Below are 24578 nucleotides of genomic sequence, written 5' to 3'. Positions count from 1 at the left end.
TCCATATGAACCTCCCTGAATTGAAGTGTGCATTATTTAACAGAGCATCAGCTTGAGAGGCTTTGGGCAATTTTGTGCTGTTTTAATGTAGGTGAACTGGAACATCCCTTTGCTTGAAGTAACACACATTTTGTGCACTGTTGCAACTCAGAGTTCACGTCCTGAAGCTGAATCGCCTGTTGTGAATCTAAAGACTTCTATTTCCAATTTATGGGGAAGATGCACAGCCTCCTGCAACTGGTAAAATAAAGTTCACTATAGAAAGGAAATACATGAAGGTGGGAAGAGAAGTGAGGGAGTCCCAGGCAGGCGTCCTCCTCCTTGCGGTGTCCCCTCGGTGCAGCAGGTGCCCCCTAACGCTTTGCTGAGCATGACTGCATTGTTTTCATTGGGAGCTGCTCAAAGTCCCCATTGGTTGCTTTTGCTTATGATGCTGTTAGCGTCAATTGCATCACACTTGATGCGGTGCATGTGCTGCATGCTGATTGGTTGCTAGGCTTTGTGCATATGTGTTATTGGGTAATATCTATTGGATAAATAAAGAGCCATTACCCTAGCAGGTGCTGAAGTTACCAACTAAACGCTCGAGGGGAAGGCTGAAGAGCTCTTACTGTGGAGCTATAGACCGGAAACTAAAATGTCAGGAGGCAGAGGGGGAAAAAGCGATGAGTTAAACACCAAAGGCAGACATTTTCCGACATAAGGGATATAAAAATGTTTCAGAATTGACCAGTGCAAGGCCATAAGGATAAGAGCGCTTGGGACAGTGGGGTAAAGGCACCGCCACAGTGTGCTTGGACTGGGGAGACGAGAGCTTACAGAGGTGTCAGTGGAAAGTATGCTTGGGATTGGAAATGAAAGGCCCTTGGTATTAAAAAAAGGTAAGGCACCATGCAACACCCTCAAGAGGAAACCACAGATACAAAGGCAAAGGCTTGAAGTGTGGCTTCTTAAAATGAGAGGCTTATCCAGGCAGCTGGGTGTGGCATTGAAAACGAGATTGTGAAACAAAGGTGTTGTCTGAGGGATGTGTGAATGATTGGAGGGGAATAATTACACGTTAGAAATACCTGGACAGTAGAGCTGCTGGGAACCATTAGTCAGTGTGGACAGCTTTATAACTAACAGGCTAGGTTTTCAGCTAGCAAATTTAAGCTGCAGCCCTAGAATGATGCTCTGATACTGAGGTGTATGGAGTTACACGATAGTGTCTCCTGTCGGAAGCTGACATTGAGGTGGGGGCTTGTACAAGTAGAAGGGCCAAAAGAGTAGCAAAACGTAAAGAAAATTCTGCTCGGGGGCTCGAGGAGGTTGAACCGATGATCTGAAGAGTTCTTTCATGAGCACAGTCTGTCATGTCCTAAATCCAGGAGACTTTATTGTCATTTGAGAGAGCATTGAGAAAATACCCACTGCAGTGACCCCCTCCTGGATAACAAGTGGGAAGAGGTGCCCCGTGGTGCGTTTCGGTTCAGCCTTCACAGCCTGCATCAATGCTGCTCTGCAAAATGTTGTTCCCGTGTGAAGCTCCAGCACTGCTCTATGGGAACAGAGTTGTACAGTGGGGAAGGCTTGGGTCCAGGCTGACTATACCTGGATTTTCTTTTTAAAGAACAACTAGATTTTGCTTGGGGCAGTGACGTACAACCACAATCAGCTGTGAACAGAAGAGCTGAGGCAGTTATTCGATTTGATTTCTGCTGCAAGGTGGGGGTCCTCTCATCCCATTTCCAGGTGTAGCCTCACACTCTCAAGGTCAAGTGACTCCGTGTGTTACGGCAGGAGGAACCAGACGGGAACCAGTGGGGCAACGGGGCCTGCATGGGTGAGCAGCTCTAATGGGTCCAGGTTGTAGGGGCAGCACTAGACCTGACTGGTTAGAGGCATTTTTGTTTTGATTTTGCTCTCCAGGGTTTTTTTTCTAACTTTATTTGGCTCCGAACATTGCTTTTTGCCATGCGTAGGATGATGCCGCCTTGAAAGAGATGCTTGTCCAGGCAGCCTGGCTTGGCTTGATGGCTCGGGCTCTGAAAGAGACACTAAAAGTGACGTAGTTTGGCACTTGTGCCCTGCCCCGGGCTTGTCTTTCTCATCCTGTTTTTCTTCAGCAATCACTGCAGATCTGTGCTGTTGTCCAGCATGGCACAGTTTACCCTAACCCCCCCACTACCCCTGAGGTGGTCATCCTTCTTGTCCTACTCTTAGCACAGCTCTGCCTAAAAAATTCTGTTAGGCTGTTACACTGCATCTCCATTCCATCCTTCTTACTGCTCTTGTTCCCCTGAAATGCTAAAGGAGATTTGATTGAAAACTTGTAAGAAAAAATTATTAACAAACTAGATTTAAACCTTCACTTTTTTCTTTTCTTTCTTTTTTTTTTTTTTCATGGTTGGCTTTGAAAACTAATAGTCTGTATTCTCTTGGGCTTGGGGCTGGTCGCAAGAGCCTGCACTGAGCTATTCAATTATTTAGCGTCCTTTTAAAAGAAAAGGTAATTATGCAAGAGAGATGTAAGATCTGCTCTGATGACCATCCCTGCAGCTGGGACTTTAAAAGAACATTTTTATCAGGGTGCTTGCTTTTGTGGCACAACCGTTGCAATTCCACCTAGGAGACAATTCCCGTGTTTTCTCAAGGGAAGATAAATTGCTTTTGCAGGTGTTTCCAACCAACCAAGAGCCTTCCCACCTTCCTCTCCTTACATGAGTTGCTACAAAACCATTTTTCACTTTCTCATTATGTTTGACATTCTTGTTTCCCAAGCTTGAAGATTTATCTGTTTCTGACCTCCTGGGCATACTTACTTGTAGGGATAGATTTCAATATAGCATCTTATCCAGTTTTATTTTGATCTGTTCCTCTCCCCATAATCTCTGGCACAAAGGAGAACTTAATTTGAAGTACAAAGCAGTCTGCCAGGAACATAATGTAGCATTCAAAAACATAGTAAATAATTGAGAAATGCCATGCAGGAGAAGTATTTTAAATTATTTTAATCTTAAGTAAGTTTGTTTGACTGTGGTGGGGAATGAGGATGGTGAAAGAGACCTCCTTAGAAATGGTCATGCTAACCACAGCAAACAAAAATTATTCAGCTTGGGCATATTTCCTCAGTGCTGGCAAACCAGAATTATTGTCTCTACTTTATGGATACAGATCTCCCAGTAAATACAGTATAGATAAAGGTGCAATTCTCTTGTACAAAGGAAACAAACAAACAAAAAAACCAAACCAGATTTACTACCATGGATTTCTGTCAGGAGTCAGAAAATTGCACACACAGCCTGACTAATGTGTTGGGTTTTGTTTTGTTTTGTTTTCTTTTCTTTTTTTCCTCAGTATAAGACTAGGACCTAATTGACCCCTGCTTACATCTAACTTGTTTTGATTTATTTGGGATTCTGTTGGGTTTTGAAACCTGGATGCTGAGTGCACTCTTCTAGGACGTTGTGTCAGGCATTTGGATAAAGAGTTCAACTTGTGTTTGTTTACGGTGATATTTGACGTTAAGAGGTTTATCTTAATGATAGCTGCTCTGCCAAAAGCTCAGAAAGCGGAGATCACCCTGTGTTTCATGTGGCTTAGCAGGCAGAACCCAAGCCTGGTTCTACCTGTTATTTCTACTTCTGTCACAGGCTCACTCAGTGGATAAAAAAATAAGGTTTCTCTGTCTGTAAAATGTGGATTAAGAAACATCTGCCTTGGAGAGAGCATGCTTCCAGCAGGATCACTGAACATAGTGTCCCATTATTACCATGCTGGTACTTCCTGAGCGTTTGGGTGTACGGATGTGCCAGTGGTCTCCTATGCAACCCTATCGCTCATTCGCTGTTGCAATCAAAGTGCGTTTCCCTTCTCTTTAGTCTTGTACCTGAAGTAGTATCTAGTAGTACAAGTACAGGTAGTAGCTAGTATCTCTAATTTGCATTTCTATTATCCCTCCCATAAACTGTCTTTACTGTTGCTTTTTCCTCTCCCTCTTGCCAGATCTGCCTGTATCCCACAGGTCTACAGCCCTGGGATAAACAAGAGGCCAGAGCATGTACCGTAGATACTTTGGGCCCTTTTGAGGTCAAGGACAAATTTTTACTTGCTCAGTTTGTTTTCATCCCATCTGCAGAATGGTATTGGTGACACTGGGCACTCTCTTGGCACCCTGACAAAAAATAAGAATTAGGAAAGATATCTGGCTTGGTATGAAAGGAGCTTTTTAACTTTTAGTTGACCACAGATGCATACAGCGTAACCATATTGTGAAAAATCATTGGTTTTGAAATCCTGTTTGTTATAAATACATGTATATCATGGAGGGAGCTTAGGGTAACTTGATGTCCGTGCATCAGTCTTTGGCGCTTCTTGGAAAGGCAGAGGAAGGAAGAGCTTTCCCAAAGCTGTTGAGAGAACGTGTGGCTTTGTGTGGTTTGGTGCTTGCTGTTCCTCCTCTGAGCCTCCTAGGAGGAGGAATGTCTTTTGGTAGGCTCTCGAGGGACTTGAGGGAGCTGACCTGCCTGGATCTAAAAGTCAGCCTTTCAAAATTGAACCGTGATCACTTTCTTCTGATAAATGTGTTTGGTAACAACTTCCATGGGAAGTTTTCATCACTGGTCAATTAACAAAACCAAAAGCCATCTGTTAAATTTTGTCTACAAAGCAAAGCATACAAAGGCCACTGCCTTTTCTGCACCCTGTTCTGGAATCTGGAGTATGAATTCAGTGACTCCGCTAAAGGGAGACAATGCTTGAGATTCAATGGTGTGGCTGTTTCTTCCTTTTTTGTTGTTGTGTTTTTTTTTTTTCTTTTTTTAAATATTTGTGGACAGCTGTTTTCTTGGCAAGTGTTCTTAACACTTTGTTCCTTAACAAAGGAAGAAGCCCAAGTGGCTTCTACATAACTACAAAGAAAGTTCACCACTTCCACCAGGTGTGGACTTCTTCCTCTCTCACTGGTGGCAGCAGAAGCCGTGCTAGTCTGACCCCACCATTAAGTGAGAAGGCAGTTGGGAATTTGTACATGTAAAGAGTCAGTGAAATCATGGAATAGTAGTTTCTGTATTTACCCAGTTGCTGTTTTACATTAATGAATGCTGTTCAGGAGGAAATGAAAATCTGGGATCTAAATGAGAGGAGCAGCAGAAGGTAGTGTCCTGGAATGGAATTAGATCTGACTGTTGGGATTTTAACACACTCTGTTTTGCCAGAAGTGCTGTAAGATTATTAAAGCATCACAACCTCATTTAGTTGCTTTGTAATCTGCTCTAATACGTTTCTCTTACCCTTCATGCTGATGAGGCGGTTGTGTAACAGACATTGAAGGCCAGACCTTGTGTTGCTTCAGTGCATGGGAGCCCATGCCCAGAGATCCCGGTGAGCCCAGATGGGAAGGCTGCAGCATTTTCACGCCGGAGATTATGTGGAAAGCTTGCCTTTGGGCTGTGGATGGATAGCATCCCTGAGCGCAGAGATGTACCCTAGAGGTTACTGTGTGCTGCTACATCTTGTTGCCGAAACACTCCTGCTTTCTGGGAGCCCCATGACGATTCTCTTGACGGGGGTACTGGTCAACCCCTTCTTCTTCTGTACCTAAATTTTGGTTGCATATGAAAGTGTGCGTGGCTGCTGCGAAGAAGGTGTTCACTGTTTTCATTAAATGTTTCCATTAAGTTAAAGGGTTTTTTTCCTCCAACAGGAGCAATCATTGATCCAACTTTAATCAAAAGAGGCATTTAGGCAACAGGGGGGAGCCCTTGCCTGGCTTTTTAAAGGGATGAAACATTGCATCGTCCATGCTGCTTGCATGCACCTGTAGATTGGGAACACTTTTTTGGGTGCTAGCCAAACTGAGTGTGGCAGGGAAATACGGCAGGGGAATGCCTGGCTTAAAAACCCAACAAAAGTTTGGCCGTGACCTAGGGCTCTGAGGAACCCTGGGATGGCTGCCTGGCTACTCGTCCCTGGTGGTGCTTACAAGCAGCAGCTGTCATGCTGGGGGCTGGGGGAGAGGCTCTGTCTGGATTTCAGTGGCAGGAAATGGGTGTACTTCGGTGTGCGACTGCAATTTGTAGAGTTCAATCCCTAAGGTTACCTCCTAGGACAGTTTTCAGTTATCTATATGATTGAAAGTAGGTGCCTTTTCTGCCATGTTTGTGTGGGGTTTTTTTGGTTGGTGTTGGTTTGTTTTTTGTTTGTTTTTTTTTAAATTCCATCTCCAATGAAATCAAAGCCAGAAGTATTTTCCTCGTTTTAATGGGGGGAGAAATGCTTCACATGTTTAGATGCTTCAAAATTCTGCATAGTGTCTACTTGCACCTTTAGCTGTCTCAGTAGCTTCATCCTTCTTCTCCCCGCCGCAAGCCCAAACTCTGCTTAGGCGTGGTATAGGGCTCATTTGTTAAAGCGTTTAGATCCCAGCTCCACCGAAAAAAACCCTAGCAGTTCAAAGTGCTGAAATTCCCCAGGTCATCTGTGAAAACTGCAGTCCTTGCTGGTACATACCAAGTATTTCAGGCCCCTTCTCAGTTCTGCTCCTTTGCTTCATCAGGACGTGTAAAATAACTATCTTTAGACAAAACCAAAGCATGATTTATTTTGCATTTGCTTCTTTATTCTACAACACAAGCAACATAAATAGTTTATAATTTTTGTTTTAAAATATTTCCATTTCAGAATTCAGTCAGAATAAAATATACACAAAATACAATTTGCAAGCCAGCTTACAGTGACTGCCTGACCACTGGACACCCAAGGACCAAACAAAGCTAGCAGCACAACAGGACGCAGCAGACACGGGGAGATGTTTTTCTAAAGAAGAGCAGAAGGGTAGAGGGAGGAAAGATGGATGAGACCGGGGAATTGCAGCTAGGTATGAACTCAGCAGAAGGTAAACCCAATGTAAGCACTCGCTTGACAAGGTGATTTACAGTCTCTCTTAAAAAGTATTAGTGGCTCCTCCTGAATATACAGCTAGATGAAGTCCTGGGAATCATGTTTTGTGGTAAAATGCTTCCTGTGGCAGCCATCATCATGGAAATAAAATTTGATTTTTTTTTTTCATTTTTGAACAGGAAAGGATTAGATCTTTGGCAAAACGGAGTGTCCACTCCCTTTGGCTTGCTTTCAGTTTTCAGTTCTGGTTGAAGGGCCCATGGAAGTATGTTTACAGTCTCACAAATAATGGCAAAAAAGGGGTGGGGGAGAGAAAGTGAGAGGAAGTGAAGGAAGGTGCTCGCTTCTGTCATTGCATACTTTTCAATCTCTCGCTCCCATCTGCTCCAGCAAACAGCGTGCAGTACAGGGCTCTGTCACCGTGGTGCTCTGCCCTTCCTGGCTATTCTCCCTTTGGTATCGAATCCTGCTTTCCTCTGCAGAGCAGGGGGCTCAGGAGCCACAGCCTGCTTGTGGAGCTGATATTTGTCCTTTGCTTGAACCTGTGCCTCCCTGCTAGCTCAGCTCTCTCGTTTTCTTGTGGAAGCATGGCACTTCACCGCAGCCCAGTTGAACCAAATGCATTAGGAAATAGGGCCCTGGTGCTCCATGGTATTTAGATGAAATTTGTGGAAGTACATCACTATCTTTTGAAAAATGGGATGTTGGGGTAAAAGGATTGAAATGGATCCTGTTGCCATGTTTCTTAACAAAAAATGCCCTCCATAAACTCAGTTCCCTGATTCAATGTGACAGTGGAGACTATGCAAACCTCAGCTTGCGAATTTGCCAAAAACAAAGAGGATTTGAGGGATCTGGTCCCACAGGCAAGCTCGTTATTGCATTAATCCAGGATCATACAGTGTAGCTCCACCAATATCCACAGAATTAGGGCATTTCTTCTTCCCTCTGCTTTTAGTTCTTAGCTTGGAGACCTCTGAGCACTAAGTGAAAAGACTGATGCACACTTATGCCACATACTTTTATATTTTTTCTTTTTAAATAGCCAGCCCCCCATGTTTGGCCAAAGTGGTTTGTTTAGTATGATATGATACAGTCAGTGTCACATATAAGGTATATGTTCTGAGGGGGATTAGTGGAAACAACAGAAAGAGGAGCTATGACTTCTTCCTTGCAGCTGTACAACTTCCTGGAGTCCCAGATGTGTTGCTGGTGAGGGCTGCTAAGAGACCCTTACGTTGTATCCCTATAGAAGCTCTACTCGAAAAGGGAGGTTCAGCGAAGAAGGATCTCTAGCTGCCGGATGCTATCTACATTGCATAAAATCCAACATTTGTGCTTCTGTGCTATGGTAACTTGGTCCTTTTATACTAAAAAAGAAAAGAAACTTTTTTTTTTAAATTGATGGTATTGCATCATTTCTTCAAACAATTGTGGAATTATCAGAAATGGAAAAAAACCTAACTGTATTTCATGTTGTATGCTATGATTAGCACTACACATAGATCTTCCCAGAAATTACTATAACCAGAGTAATGAATAAATAGCTTGCTTAAACATAAACTTATCCCACCCCCACAAAAGCAAGGGAAGAAAGGACTTTTTTTTTGTGAATTAAAAACTATTTATCACTGAGTAATGGCATTTCTAGAATGGATTGCTAAAGGTGAAAATAGCCAAACCACATGCTCAATTTCTGAATAAGCTTCTACACAGAAAAGCTAGGTAGAAGTAAATTACTTTGGCTTGCTGTGGTCAGCCTCCTACAAGTTAAAACTGGACCTGTGCAAAAGTAAAGGTTCTAGTTTTGTGGCACTGGGATGTGTGGGAATATGTGCTGGTTTGTGTAGATTTTTCAAGCAGGAGGCGTATAGAGGCCAGCAGCAGACAGGGTGACATCAGGAACTGTACAGGGCATTCCCTTTCCTGAGAACTTGTGAACCTGTATTTAGGGACTGAAGGATTCAAGGACTAAGTCCTGAGTATTAAAGAAATCCAGGTACATAACTTGCATTGATTTCAACAGCTTCGGCACTTTGAGTGTGGGCCTAAGCTGTGGAGAGAGGTACAAAAGTGCAGGCAGCACATGGAGCTGGACCTCTCTACTTGCTAACTCGTTTGCCACTCGGTTTCATACTGGTGCTGTGCCGAGCTCTGCAGTGGAGATACCAACACTGAGATGCTGCTGTATCAAGTGCAGATGGATATTACATGTGGTAACACAAGGTATTTAGAGGTGGGGGTTATATCTTTGGGAGGTGAGGATTTGTCAGTGAATTTTACAGTAAGGTTTAGGTTTTAAACAAAACTTGAAACTCAAATTGAAAGGCAAAGTACCTTACAAGTCATGGGTGTAAACTGATTGGCCTTGACATGAGCCAGCTATAGTCCAGAGGACATGAATTGTTTTATCTGTGATGAGGCAAAAGCTGTGTTGCCTGTGCTTGAAGTTTTACAAGGAAAGTTTTGCCCAGGTCTATGTAAATCTTTCCCTAATAGCTCTTTCTAGATGCTAAATTAAGTCAGTTATTCTCAAGTGAGTGTTTATCCCAAGGAGAGTATTAAATCTGTATCTTTACATCTTAAAGACATGAAAGCACGTTAACCAAGAGATAGTGGTGGTAATTCTATGGCTGCTGAACGCTCAGAAGAGACTACTGAGGGGAAGTTACCAGAACAACTGCATTAACCATTGCTGATGCGACACAAATATTCAGAGAGCATGATAAACATACTACTAATGTGAATATCGCTCTGTAAATATGCAGAATGCTCAGAGCATGACAGTGACTGGAGCTACAGGAATCTATACATAAACACATCAATCATCTCATATATCTGCATATATTCACACTACAGAGTCAACTGCAAACATACGCAATGGCCTGAAACCATATCAGTTGGGGTCAGACCCTGCTCCTGTTATACAAGAAAAGTAGCACTTCCCTGATGAATATGCTGCTTTTTTTCAGCTTTAAATATTTGCACGTTTATGAGCTATTCCATGCGAGTAAAGGTAGTTGATGCTGGCCAACAGCAACTTTCTCTGTTAGTGGCTGCCTGCAAGATTTTAAAACGAGATGTCATTGCCTCTGATTGCTGTGGTGGCCCTGAGGAGGGTGGTGTGAAACTAGGCAAAGGCAGCAGAGGTGCAGCTCTGGTACCTGAGAAGGATGCCAAACCACCCTACCCTTTTTTTTTTTTTTTAAGCAATTCAGTTAAATAAAAATGACTGGCCAGTCATTTTTAAAAATAAATAACTGGCCAGTTCAATAAAAATCAAACCCAACTCCTATAGAAATTTATGTGACAAAAAAAGTAAGTGCAAGAAAAGAAAGAATGTGGTCATTAGCCACAGCAAAGAGAAAGAGCAAGCTCAGGCTATTAATACACAGACTCTGTTTTTTCAAGGCTCAAATATTCTGATTCAACAGTAGAGCTGGTAATATGCTGCTGTTAGCTTATGCATTATGTTATGGAGCCATAAGTAAGGATGTCAATGGATTATGTGAGAAAGACTTACACATGTGGATACAAAGGCTACTTTGTGCTAGACAGAGGTGCTTCCCCGCTCACAAGTGGAAAGCAAAAAAGCTGCTGTAGCATGGTACAGCTGGACGTGACTGGGGTGTTCAGAGCTGGAGAGTCCCCTTCTGAAGCTTAGGACAGGCTGGTGCCAGTACCCTTCTCCTGGGACTGTTCTGGCAGACTCCTCCTTTGGGCTAAAAGCTTGCTTTGTGAGGCCTGAATGAAGGTAGCACGTTGGCAGACTTAATCCCAAAGGATGCATGAAACAGACTGCACAGGACTATGAAATGGTGACTTCACATGTTTAGTGTCGTACTTCTTTGGGGCTTACTGATGTCTACAGCTAAAATAGCTGAGAATCTGATGAACCAAATCAATTTTTTATATATTTATATTTTAGAGGTGCATCAGAAAGCTTCTGCATCTCAGATTAATGGCTCCTGAAGTGGCCATAGCCTGCTCTCCTCACCTGCTTAGCATTTTTACATATAAGGAAAAGGAAGAGCAGCACATGCTAAACTTTGCTTATGTAAAGCCTGCTGCTTCAAAGATTCCTTCACCCCCACCCCATCCTTTTAAATTAAATTTCTGGAATTACTCAAAGTTACTCATGGCCTCTTATGGAGGGGTGTTAATGCGCAGAGGCATTGAGGGTGACAATGGGGACTTAGTGCATAATTTGGAGGGCAAAGTTTAAAACAGGGTAACAGCAATACAGCAAATTTACTCCTCCTCATTTCCAGTATGGTATTTGTAGTGTAAAAAGTTGAAATGAAATGATATTTTGGGTCAAGATGGTGGCTAATCAAATAATACTAGGCTATGCTGTGTTCATGGGCTTGAGGGGGTGGTGGTATTATCACTCCTAGAGCTTTTCTTTCTGTTTTACAGAAGGATTTTTGTATTGCAACCACAACACATACCCACAGTGTTTCTGAGATACTAGGCTCCCTTCTGGAGTCCTCAGTGATTCCATTGGTACTGCTATCAATTTTACTTCTCCAACATAATTTAAGGATTTGCTTTAGTTTTAGATCAGCACAGCAAGGATCTGCATCCATTCAATGCAATGTAGAATGAAAAACAGCAGAGCTGGGTGTTTTGCATACAGTTTATTATTCTGATTTCTGTTGTTGCCTAATTAATGTACTGCTTTAAAAGCAGTTCTGTGTAGATGCCCAACAAAAACTTTAACAAAAAAATATAACAAGCCTTTTACTCTAGCTAAAGATGTGTAAGAAAGACATGGCAACAGAAATCAAACCATGCCACTACTCTCACATATACCAAGGGCTAATCTCACCTGTCCCCAATGAAGTATTAAAACTGCTGGGGGAAAATTGACAGTTGATAAAATTCTTAAATTACTCATTTATAAAGTCAATGTAGGTGGTAAGAAAGAGTTGTTTTTAAGGAATTTTTATGTCCTTGAAACAATTTAGCAAAGGGAAGTTTTGAAAGAAAGGGAAACAGTGTGACTGACAGTACAGAAAGTTACAGGACAAATATTCCCTGCACAAGTCTAGCAGGTGACAAATGGGACGTGGGCATGGGCAATGGAGGGAAAAGGCTGGAGGATAGTGGCAGACTCTTTGTAAACACATCAGCTTGGGTGATGGCTGTTCAGCGGAGCCTCCTGGCTCCCTCTGTTTTCCTAGGTTTAAGATGCTAAAAGTTGTGCAAAATCCAGGCCTGATATAAAGAGATGCCACTTTGAGGATGCACTGGAGCAGGGACTGAAGCTGTATATTTAGTTGGTGTGCACATTTTAAAAGCCTTGGGAGAACATCATTAAGGGGTCACCCGAGATTAAAATCAACTTATTTTCAACAAATTATTTCAACTTCTAATCAACAAATTATGTACTATGGGAGTACAAGATGGAATGTCCCAGGGGCTGTGACATAACTTGTGCAGCAAGGTAACCCTTTGCTGTGTCTAGTGTGAACAGCATCACATATGTATTTGACAATACCATAGTCGATCCTTCCTCTTCTCCCACCCCTTAATAATACCAGCAAATTGTAATAGTTGCTATAGGAGTGCTGCACAGAGGGGGATGTACCTCCATGAGGATCTGTCCCCTTCTATTTACAGCAGCAGACAAGAAATGGGAGAGAAACAGGAAAGACTTCCTTTCAGACTATTTTCCATTTTGATTCAGCTCTATGTGGAGTGATAGGCTAAGTTTAACATAGGTGACAAGGGTGTTCCTGGCTACAGCAGCTCTATATAAGCAAACATGTAAGTTTCCAGTAGAAGCATAAGCTAACTTAGCTGCAGTGTTGCTTAAACTGGAACGCTTTCTCTCTACTCTGTTTAGTTGAATACTGGATATTGGCACATGCTGGTATTTGCCCTGTGATGTGTCTTCCCCCAGCTTCACTGGAAACAGCAAAACAAACTTCCCTGTTGCCCTTAGGGGGCATTAGACACGTGGAAAAATGATCAGCTGTAGGCATAGCTGAAGAGGCAGCCAGGGTAGTGTAGAGAGGGCAGCTTGACAGTGCCATTTCTCTTCAAGCAATACTCCACAAGAGCAACGAAAGGATGAATAGTCTGTGCTTGGTTCACCAGTTTTAGACCTGGGATACTTTAATAGTCACTTATTATCTACCCAACATGTGACCAGACTTCAAAGGCTCTTCTCAGAGCAAAATAAATTTCCACTTTCTCTAGTGAGTGAGGCATATAGTTACTACAATAATCTTTATTTGGCTTTCCTCTCTCATGCTAATTTCAAAAGGGAAAAAAGTTACCCTGAACAAGTGTCACCTTTTAACTTATCCTATAGCCCCACCTTTTTCCTAACTTTTCTGATTTATTTTTTTAAAGTTACACAGGCTTACTGGCCTGGTTTGACATCCAGATGACAGCTGCATACACAGCTAATTGCAAGCGTGGAAGTTCAGCTGCAGTTTCATGTGGCTCCCACTGTTGCAAATTTGAATTAAAATGAAGGCTACTGAAATGTATCACCCCTTTAGGTACTAGCCTGATTTACTGGCAGTTTCTGGGGCCATTCCAGACCTCCCTGGACACACTCATGCTTTGCCTCCTTTGCTAGTGTGAGTGAGGGACACAGTCTCAAGTGGATAGAGGATATACATCAACAAGCTCATTGTTTCTTAATTTATCACCAACAAATAGGCAATTAATGAACCCCAAATACTTCTTTGCTGTATACCTTGGATGTCTTCTCCCCTTCACAACAGAGCACAGCTAGGTTTAAATGATGATATCGTAAACTCGGCCCACTCTTCCCAGCCATTCCCGTACTGCCTGGCGGACACGGATATCTGTCACGTGGCAAGTCAGCTGGCTGATACAGGGGAACACCGCTGGCTGCAGGGCTGTGAAAGTTTGGTCTGGCAGGGCCTGAATCTGGTTGAGAACTGTCAGCACCATGTTGGTCCATGCCTACAAACAAATTGGATACAAAAAAAGACTCTTTAGAAGACCTTTCTAAAGAGATGAGCCCATCGGTTGAGGCAGAAAGTAAGATATCTGGTGGTTGCAGCCTCATGAAGAACACTGAGTAATGCCAGCATATTCATTTAATGTTCACGGTGTCTTCCTAATTCACATTCAGTACTGTAAGTCATTGTTTGACTTTGTATTCCGGGTATCATGCTCACCCTCCATCACCTTTTATTTCACCCCACAGCAAACAAAGACTTTCAAGTTTGATGCTTTCACTGATTTGTTTTCCTTAGACATGCAGGCAGCAAATTTCTGGTTGGCAACAGAGCCCACTATTTCTGCTGTGGAATTAAAAAAAAAACCTTAAGTACAAAAGCATTGTGACAAGCAGCATCACATTTTCAAAAGCCCTTAAGTGGGCTAGAGCCCTTAGCAGTAAGCAATGAGTTCACTGTAGGCTGTCAGTTCTTAGGACTAAGTGCAGCTTGGGCCCTAGTCACAGAAGCACTCTTGAAAGCTGTACTAGTATATGCCTGATAACACTTCCACTTATTTTCTTTCGATAGGATGGAATCAGTTTTTTATCAGTGCCAGCTGCTGAAATATTCAGTCCTCATCATGATGACTTCTTTATATAATGAAGAAATTTAATGAAGAGATTATAATCATTATAATAAAAGCAATAGAAAAAATATTTATAGGTATCTTTTTAATTATTGCTATTATTATTAGCATTCTACAAGTATGTCCTACCTGTATCTGGGCCTCGGCATCCCTAACAGATATATTCAGGGAACTGACTGTGGATCCTGAGCGTGGTCTCTTCTCTTGTCTCAGGATCTCTGGACCAGCACTGAATGAATGCCTCATTTGACCTTGATCTATAAGATGTTGTGGCCGCTGGAGTATGGGTGAGTCTGGCCCTCTTGAACCCAGGAGCTCCCCTTTCTTTTCCACTTTGACTTCTTTGGTGAAGGATGTCATGGCCTGTTGCTGCTTCCTTTTCTTGTATTCTGTCATGAGCTTGGAGATAGTTTTGTCAGTGGCTATGGTGTAGATCTTGTTGCCAGCACTCTCCCACCATTCTTTTTTCCTGGTTTGCTCTTTTTTCTCTGGTTTAGGACTTAGGGGTGGGGGTAGCAGGAACATTTCTCCACTCCCTCCTCGGGGTGTCAGGCTGTCTCCCAGTTGGTCCCTGATTTGACTCCGGTCATCTTCCGATGGTGTGTCCTTCCCAGATTGCCCTCCGGTCGATGGGGTGGAGGTTTCTGAGTGAAAGGATGGTAAAATGAAGAAAGGGTCGCCTTTGAACACTGGAGGCTCCTCTAGATTATTCTCTAGGTCCAGATGCATCTGAATATAGTTGTTACACAGTTCCATACAGAGCTTATGAAGCCGCTTGATTAGCCATCCCCAGTCTGCATTGCTGACAGGCTGTACACTCAGAGATGGTATTCGAGCCCTCCACTGTCTCTTCTCCTTCCCTCGAGGGGGACTGACCTGGGCAGTTTCTTCAAAAATGTCTTCATCTTCTGAAGAACACTGCTGTGACGAGTCTGTGCTTCTCTCATCATCTTCAAAGAGGATCTTCTTAACTTGCTCTGCAGTGATGTTCTCCTGATTTGTCAGGATTGCACAAACCAAAGCATGGAAGTAAATGTTGAAGCTCATTGCTGACTGGCGATACAAGTTGGCAGCTCCACTAATGCCAGACACTTTTTTCAGCAAACACTTCAACCCAGGTCTGGTGTCAAACTCTCTGGCTGTTCTATAGGAGTCCAGCAGTAAGTCAAAGATTACAGCCAGGTTTTGCATGGAGATGTACCTGAGAAAACCAGCCAACTTGTTTTCTGGTGCTTGTATTGTCATTTTCTCCTCCAAGCCAGAAGGGCCTTTCACAAATTCTTCCAGTAAGATGTCATATAAATTCTGGAGCAGTACTTGGTGGGACAGCAAGCTCACCACTATTGTCCTGAAAGGAATACTTGGTAAACCAAGCATGGGAAGGAAAAAAATAAAATAAAATTAAAACAGTGCATTGTGCTTTTACTAGAAGTAGAAGAATACTTTGTATTTTAGAATCTAACATGAAAGATGCAAATGAAAGGCCAAATTTTCAGAGCCTTGTTACAAAAAAGTGGAGGAAGATGAAGTTGTCTAGAATGGTCTTTCAGCTACCCTTTCAAATACTTTCCTAGGAGGGAAGACACTTACATTGGTTAAGAAAAATAACTGTCCACAGCAAGCACACTACTGGCACTTGTGCAGAGGTGGTATTAAAACAAAGCTTTATTATAATTTTTGTCCTTTTCCCCAGAGATGTCTAACACTGAGGGATTAAATATTCTGTGTTTCAATTTCATGGCAGCTGCAAGTACTCTCAATATTTCAGCCTGCTATAACTGAGGAGTTTGTTAACACAAGTTATGGTGCACTTCTGCCATTGGTCCCGACTATATTTTCTGTTTTTGTTGCTGAACTTTGGCTAAGTTGAAATATCCTTAAAATTCTTCCACCGGCATTTCAGCCAACCTTAACTTTGCCATGACAAATTGAGGCCAAAACTAGTTTACCACTCGGTTTCCGTTTCCACTAATGCCAGGAGTACTTCTTAAAAATAAAACACAAAGAGCCAACCACCAACCAACTAAAAAAAACATTTACAGAAACATCAGCAGTGCAATGGAGCATGCAAAGAAGCTGAAGTCTTGCTGAAGGCACATTTCACTGTTTGCTCTTAAGACTTCAACTTGAACACTGAGAGCCTAGCATGGAAATATCTATTCCTAACCCTGTTTCTCACATCTAATACTGAGTGATTCTTAGCTGTGCTCCTGTTAGAGAGATGCTGTGAGTTGTTCTAGGTCTGAGTTTTGATTTGCACAGGGAACCCAGGAATGGCAAATTCCCCCAGCCAAAGTTTTCAGGTCATTCACTAGTAAATAACATTGAGAGGCTTACAGGCCAAGGAGGCTAGGAAGAAGGGGTGGGACAGGATTGCTGTTTGGTATCTCATGGATTTAAAATTATAAACTGTGAAACCTATCTTAACGCATTTGAAAAAAGTCTTTGCATAAGATTACAGTGGTGATGTTTTAAATGGAGCTGCTGCTCTGGTACACAATAGTAATACTTGTTTTGATTTAGGGAACTATGATGGGTCACATTTTAATTAGCACTGCTACCTAAGTGAGGAAGAGATTTTTCAGTTTGCTTGCAATACTGAAGTTTTAGGTCTAAGTCAAAGTAAATCTTCATGTGACATGAGATGTTCGGTTATAGACTTTTAATTTTTTTGTTGCAAAAATTATTCTACTTTCATTAAACAACTTTCAAAAGTGTTTTCAAAATACCAAAACAAAAAGTCTATTTTTTTTTGAGAAGCCATATCAAAACTCAGTTTTGAGAATGCAACACAAAGAAAAATCCAGAAAACCAATATTTTAACTCTCGAAATCTTGCCTTATGTTAATTGACTTATAAAAGCACAAAAATGGTCCTGAGTTAAAAAAAAAAAAAAAAGTCCTGAGACTTTTGAGGGACTACCATATGCTTGGCCATGTAGAAGCTATAGGTCAGACAAAACTGTGCTTCTAGGGTTAATTTACCTATGTCAGTTCACTTACCATGACACAGCTGCCAGTGCCAATACAGCAGTAAAATTTAATGGTTTTATTATCTGACAGTGCTAAAATCTTGATGATTAATACATACTTTGGAGCTCTTTATGGGGAAGTAGTTTTCTGCTGTAAAAACCATTAGAGGCTCTGACTCAGAAAAGCTCTTAAGAGCATGTATAATGTTAAATGAGCGCTTGCATTGATTTCAAGAGACTCATCCTGTTTCAAAAGCAGGATCAGAATGGAGATCTGCTTTTCCTTGTAACAGCCAAAAAGTCAATTTCAAAGGACAGTTTAAAGTACTGCTCAATTCCAAAAGAAACTAGTACAGAGCTATAGATGAAAACACACAATGCCAAAGCTGGTTAAGGATAGTATTTTCTTATTCTGCCCAAAGTTTCAAACTGAAATATATTATTACTTTTTAGGAAGAAGAAAAGCTCCCTTACCCCAGCTTCCTGTGAAACGATGCAGCATTAAGGAAACAAAAGCAAAAAGGGAGAAGAGAAACCCCACTAAGGTTAAAGTAAAACTTTTGAAAGGGCACAGTTACTAGCATGCAAGACTGGCATATTACTGCACTGCTGTAGCAAATAATATGAAAAACAGTGGCACAGACAACTTTTGAGCCCTGTTTTGGTGAAAAGTGAGCATTGCTGGGGTAACATTTGCCTATTGGCATATACACTTTTTGCAGTTGTTTAGACAAAGCACAGTGTGAGAGCATTCAGAGTTTGTATTAATTGCAAGCTTTATTTATTTATTTGTTTAAAGGCATGCTACCTTTACGAATGCAGCCTGTTAGATTGCACGGCCTTATGTGCCATGAGAGAGGAGTACTCCAGTCTTTTGCTTTGCATTCATTATAACAGAAGAACGATCTGCAAACCTTTGAATAAAGCAGATATTTTCCCACCACGAAGGAAGGGTTTAGACTGTGATCTCAGCCTTTCTTTGTCTCTGTGCAGGGCCCTGTTCTCTGAAGGCAAGGCAACAGGGCACCTGCTCTTGGGGGAAACTTCTGTACAGCTGTGTAAGAATAGAGACATCTTGCATAGTCTTTCTTCCTGTCCATCCAAAGAAGGACCATCACATTCTGGCTCCTTGTTGCAAGCAATAGTTTAGTTTTGAATGAGAACGCCTGAAGTGGTACAGAAGCAGGTTTGGTATCTAGTAAAAGACAATTTCATGCCATGTATTACATACCTTGCAATACAAACACAAACCCTGAATGCAGAATTCTAATTCTTGGTCCTATTGATGTTACAGTAGTTGTTTAAACAACCGAGTGCAAGCAAAAAGAAATATTCTTTGACAGGATCGGATTGTCATGCAAATGCATGAGTTTCTGAGGTGGTAACATATAGAAGGACTTCCACAAAAAACAAGTGCCAAGCAAAAATAACATTCCCTAGATCAATATGTTGACAGTTTTGCAGCTTTGGATGTGGTCTCTTCAATTTATACTGCTCCAGTTTATCTATTAGCTTTTTCTACCTTCTTAATCCAGTAATACTGAATTTAAAAGACCATTAGTGAAGCAGACATTATTTCATTTGCTAGGTATCATTACAAACATAACAGTACTTCCAAACCTTTCTTCAAACTGATATTTTTAACTCTACTTCTTAAAGAGAAGAATCTCAATGTTGGAAAGATTTGCCTAGTATTTCCTATGAGAATTCTTTTCTTAATTTAATCTGCATTTCCTCTACTTGAAGGCTTTGTATGACCTTATGTATCCTTCAGGTATTTGTAACCTACCAATTTTTACTATCTATTAGAAGCGTTTTCCTTATTTAGCTTTCTAAGGGCCACATTGTAGACCCTGACACAGGCTTCTCTATAACTGTAACAGCTCTTGCACGTGCCTGCTCACCAGTGTATGATCATGGGAACACTTGCAGAACAGACAGTAGTAAACTATTGTCTCCTGTGTCACAAAACCTAATTTTTATTTGATCAGTGTATTTCATTTTTTTGATGAGACCTATGTAGAGGCATGGTCTGCCAGGCTCTGTTCACATCTCTGCCAGCCTGACAATATTTCTCTCTTGCTTTTAATGACACAGTATTTTCCTGAGAAAATATTTTACCTTCTCTGGGTATGGCCATTTGGTTTCTTATCTGGTGGCAGGTCAATGATGAGCACGCACGACTGGGCATGTTCAAATCCTTCCTTGTTGCTAGGGGTCTTTGGGGAGCACTGAGTCTCCAACATGAAGACCTAGAAAACAAGTTACATAAAACAATCAGTTTAGCACTGACACTGGGTCCTTAGGGGGGCTGAGAATAGGATTTCCTGCATTGTGAAAGATCTGTTATGATGACTTATTTTACAGTGATGGAGAGAATGCAAGGTATCCCCCCCAGGCAGACCTTCCCTGGAGCATGCTGCTTTGGTAAAACAGCCTCAGAGCCATGGGCTACCTCCAGACACCCAGCAGAGCACAGGGCAAAGGACAGACATCTTTTTCTTTGAGCTTGTATAAGGCATAATACCAAATGCCAAAACAAGCTTTCTGCTGTCTGTATGCTACTATCAGAAAATATCATGAATAGTGGAGACAAGGACCTGTTTGCATAGTTAGCCTGTTGGACGTAGAAAGGCTGATTGTTGGAAGGATTATTTTCAGCCATGAAGATACAACAGACACCTAACTTGCAGTTCTTCGGGTGGGAAATGGGGAAACAACTCTCAGTTGCTGTAGCTTTGTTTTGTAGCTTAGTAGTTGTGTCAAATCCCCACTGAGAAGGGCTCAGGGAGTGCCACTGATAGTGTCTACAAGAAAAGTATAAATGCTGCATTCCCTGCTTTCTTGAGTTCTGTATATTTAAAACTTAATTTAAAACATTTTTTCTATTCAAAGAAAGACTGCCACTGTCACATCATTTGTGACCACAAATCCTGGTCTGTGTGTCTCAGATTTTCAAGCAGCATCAGGGTATGATTAATCAAGTCAGAAATTGACACCAAACATCTGTTGGCTCTTTTAATCCAGCTCCTTTCCCATGCTGAAACTGTCATACAGTATTTACAGTTTTATGGTACCCTGCAGGTCATTTAAGTTCAGTCTGCTGTATTTCAAGGAACTTGTTTCATATAACCACTTTCATAAAATGAACAACCTCCGTCATAGTCAAAAGGAACCCCAAGAAGGTTGTCTCCAAGCTTGCTCTGCTGATTAGGAGTTAGTAGTGAGTTTTAAATTATTTGTTAAATGTCAGCATTATCCTCTAGCTCTCAGTAACTCTCTTTCTTCTCTGCAATCTATATCCAGGTATTTATAAAGAAAAAATCTGCATTCCTCTTCAAACTCTGCTTTGATAGGTTGAACAAATCTTGTTTTTCTAGTTTCATATCACAGTCTCTGTTCTGGTGCATTTGTTGCCCTTTGAAATTATCACTCTAACAGAGTAATTAAAAATGTATATGACATTCTAGATGAGAATTCATAGTGCCACTACTATTTTCTTTTCTCTATCAGAAACATTTCCACTGATGTATGCTAGGGTTGCCTTTTTTAAAGATACATTACACAATAGGCTCATCGTCAGTCTTCCTCAGATACCTATGCATCTTCCTCCACCCTAGGCATTCCTAATTCCAACTTACTGGGGGACAGTTTTAAGGTTTTTTTCCTAGTTTTTATTACTTTTTCTCAACACTACTGTTAGACAAATAAATGTTAGTCTGGTGATGAGGAAGTCTTTGCCTCTAGGGTTCGTGAGGAAGGTGGTGGTAAAGATGTACTTTTATAAAGAAAAGCCCCAAGTTTAAAAGGTTCTCCTACCTTCCCTGAAACATCAGTCAGTACCTGTTGTGCCATGGCTCTGATTCTCCAGTATTCAGCTTCAGCACTTGGCGAGAGGGAGGGGGCTGCCACCTTCACTTCACAGGCATCTCCACTAAAGCTTTCAGAACCACTGTGGAAATAGCCCAACAGGTTCTATAGAGAGACACAACATCAGACTTTCACTGTGCGTTAAATGAAGTCAGTGACTGTAGCATTGTCCAGCCTGTTCATGTGTAATACAAGATTCAGAGTGATCTGTCCCATTACCACCAGCTGGTCACCTGCTGTTTAGCATTTGATGTATTTGATGTAAAGGTGTTACAACTTCTTATGTAGTCTGGCCTGTGATGAGGATTTTTTTGTTACAAGAAAGATAATGAGTTGAGAAATAATCTATATGGAGCATGCAGCTACAGGATTAAGGAAGCAACTTCGTCTTTTGTCTAGTTTTAGCCAATCCAGAGGAAGAAATAGATTAAAAGGTAAGTTTTCACCCACTAAACTTGTCTGATTTCATACTGGCAGGGTAATTTAAAGTACGTCTGGACTATTAGTGACTAGTGTTGTCTGCACATGTTTAGAAAAACTGATTTCAATCTCCATTGTTGATCCAATACCTTTCATTGTGAGTGAATTGACAAAATATTAAAAAAAAAAGCTACCACATAATCCTTACACTTCTTTTCTTGGCTCTGTACCCAAAAACTTTTCTGAAAAAGAAGCAGCAACCTGACAAAAGTTAGTGAGTCTATAACTAGTGTGATTACATTTTGACTGTCAGCAAAAAGGCAGTTTACCTTTACTGGCTCCAGAGTGGCAGAGAATGCGTCCTGCAAGGCACAACATGCAAGCCTCCACATCTCTTCAGTAAAAACAGGCCCTGCTGTCACTAACACATACCTGCAAGGACACAGAAAAATGTTACCATGTTCAAGAAGGAACTAGACAAATCTTACTTGTAATGGGATAATGTTGAAAACAGAACAAAAGGCCTACTCAGTAGCTAGCTAATGATATCCAGTCTCCTTGGTTGTTACCCTGACCTATTTTTGTAATTACACTGTAGTTTTGACTTTTTTTTCCCCTTTGCTTTTCCTCTTTAAGTAGTCATCTTGCCAGGACAAGAACCACACGTTATGTAAGTATATAATGCAGTGCTTATTTTGATTATGACTGTAATAACTGAAGACTGTGAAAAGTATTAATTACCTCTAAAGACCTGTGAACTCCAACAGAAAGACCCTTGATTATTTTTCCTAAGGATTAATTATTGACTAACTGCATATAAGTAATATACAAGTGCTTTTTATAGGAGTGATACACATAGCAATGCCTAAAATCACAGGTTCTGAAGCAGACAGAAAACAGCAACAAAATGTTAGTAAGTCTAAAATTCATTATTCAAATAACAAGAGATAGATATATTGTAGACTTCTTTTGAGATGTTAGCCAGCTTAATCAGTCCACAAGTTCTTCAAAGATATAAAGACATCTTTTTTTTGAATATGCTAACAGAGTGAATAGACTGTGTTACCTGATACAAGAGCAACCAACTCTGGAAATAATTTCTGTTGGTTCTGCTACACAGGCTACCAGCAACTTGAAAAGATCTTTCAGCATAGTATTGATCATATTTTCATAACCAATATCTATAAGGAAAAGACACAGACTGGTTTTAACGTCATTGCCTTTTCATTATAATTAGAGACAAGCAATCTTGCTACACTTACTGCTATTCAGAGACTTTGCAAAACCAAATCTTTTTATGCAGCTATCACTAGAGTTCAACTTTGAAACATGCATCACATCAAACTCAAATAAGAACAGTCCTTTTGATGTTAACAATATAAAATGTCTGGGCTTCAGTGGTACTGGAGAAATTCTGTTAGATCCTGTTTCTGAATATTCTAGTTCTTTATGATCAAAGTCTTAGTATCTTCTTTTGGAAAGTATAATACAGACTGTGATGATTTAATTTTGAAGATAGCCCTGCTCTGAGCGGAGGCTGGACTAAATAACTTCTCTAGGTTGCTTACAAGTTAATTTTTTCCATAATTCCAGAGCCTATAAAAGAAAGAAAAAAACCCCAAACAAACAGAAATTTTCAACCATCTTCCTCTTATTTTATGCTTGAGTAACAAAAGAGCAATGAAACCACCTCCCCAAGTAGCTCCTAAGTAACATGCCACTGATGACTGTCAGTAGATGTGACAGTGCAATGACATACCTGAGTGTATGAAATTTTGAATGTGCTCCACTACGAGTTCACAGGAGAGGCCAATGGCATGCTTGAAATTAGCAGATGCCACATCCCAGTAAGAATGGTCACCATGGCTGCGATGGAGCCAAAGAGACATCGTGGGAAGAAGAAGATGTACAACTGCATAAATGCCAAATCCTGGGCCTTAAAATAAACACAACGATGGTTGTATGGTTTTGCTTACAAAGCCTACACAGACAGTAAATTTGCTAAGTTGTTCCAAGCTTGAGGCCAGGGGCGGTGCTAAAGAAAGCAGGTTCTGAAACATTTTTTTGTGGGGTGAGAGGGGTAAGCCGTTTTGGATCTAGTTGTGAGGTAGTATATGAACATTTAGCCAACTGTTTACCTGCTGTCTTTCCCAGCAGGTCTACAGGACTATATAAGTTTCTTTTTTCATTTCCTGGACACCAGGCAAACGTTTTCTGTAGCTAGGACATTGATAGAATACTGCACCTCTTTATTTGTGCAATAAATGTAAGAGTATGTTCAACATACTCTTACAAGATGCCTTTTGTCAGCATAGAACAATGCACTAACTGGAACAGATCACGCTCTGAGAAAATCCCTTTCTACTTGAGCATGTCTCTGTGCAGCTCTAGCATGAGTAACACACTTTACAGAAGTGGTTTAGGATTCTAGAGGTTCGGGTCAGGGCTCTACTAGCTCACATTTTATCAAGCTCTTTAATTACCAGGTGTCTTGGCAACATCCCTCAGCAATTCAAAGAGCAGATCCAAAGTAGGAGGCTGGTGCTGGCGGGGACAGTTGGATATGGCAGTTGTTAATTCTTCCAGCAGAATAATCCAGACGTTGATAAGGCCTACAAGTAAGGAAAAAAAGATTAAAAGCCATGGGTGAGATACTGCATTGACCACAGGTGGAACTTGCCCTCAGAAACTGATGGAAGCTAAGAAATTAATTAACTTAAAGATCATGGGTTCTTGCATGTTCACTGTTGCTGTGTAATGGTTGGGGGCAGTATCAATTTTTGAAATGATGGTCTCCTTTTCCTTCCCTTTTTATTAAGTTTGTGTTTTGTCCCATCCTTCTTCCTCCATGTACATCTTG

At 41.2% G+C, this 24578-nt stretch overlaps 1 protein-coding gene across 5 annotated transcripts in view; it reads right to left on the bottom strand.

Annotated features, from left to right (window-relative positions):
• Window positions 1-6585: 6585 nt before the first annotated feature.
• ARFGEF3 (ARFGEF family member 3) overlaps window positions 6586-24578 on the bottom strand; it is a 98983-nt gene continuing 80990 nt past the window's right edge. For 4 of the 5 annotated variants that reach the window (XM_072855945.1, XM_072855948.1, XM_072855949.1 and 1 more), the window contains 8 exons: window positions 24202-24330; window positions 23478-23654; window positions 22785-22899; window positions 22048-22150; window positions 21272-21403; window positions 19550-19680; window positions 14587-15817; window positions 6586-13830 (listed from right to left, as the gene is read on the bottom strand). In XM_072855945.1, the coding sequence (XP_072712046.1) occupies window positions 13639-13830; window positions 14587-15817; window positions 19550-19680; window positions 21272-21403; window positions 22048-22150; window positions 22785-22899; window positions 23478-23654; window positions 24202-24330 (2210 nt within the window). In that variant the 3' untranslated portion in view covers window positions 6586-13638. The remainder of the gene's footprint in view (window positions 13831-14586; window positions 15818-19549; window positions 19681-21271; window positions 21404-22047; window positions 22151-22784; window positions 22900-23477; window positions 23655-24201; window positions 24331-24578) is intronic. The other variant, XM_072855947.1, reaches the window with a different exon arrangement.

Source organism: Ciconia boyciana, chromosome 3 (genome assembly GCF_034638445.1).
Source record: "Ciconia boyciana chromosome 3, ASM3463844v1, whole genome shotgun sequence".
NCBI classification, from domain to species: domain Eukaryota; kingdom Metazoa; phylum Chordata; class Aves; order Ciconiiformes; family Ciconiidae; genus Ciconia; species Ciconia boyciana.
The sequence above is the reverse complement of the archived record's forward strand: the minus strand, read 5'-3'. Positions and strand labels throughout refer to the sequence as shown.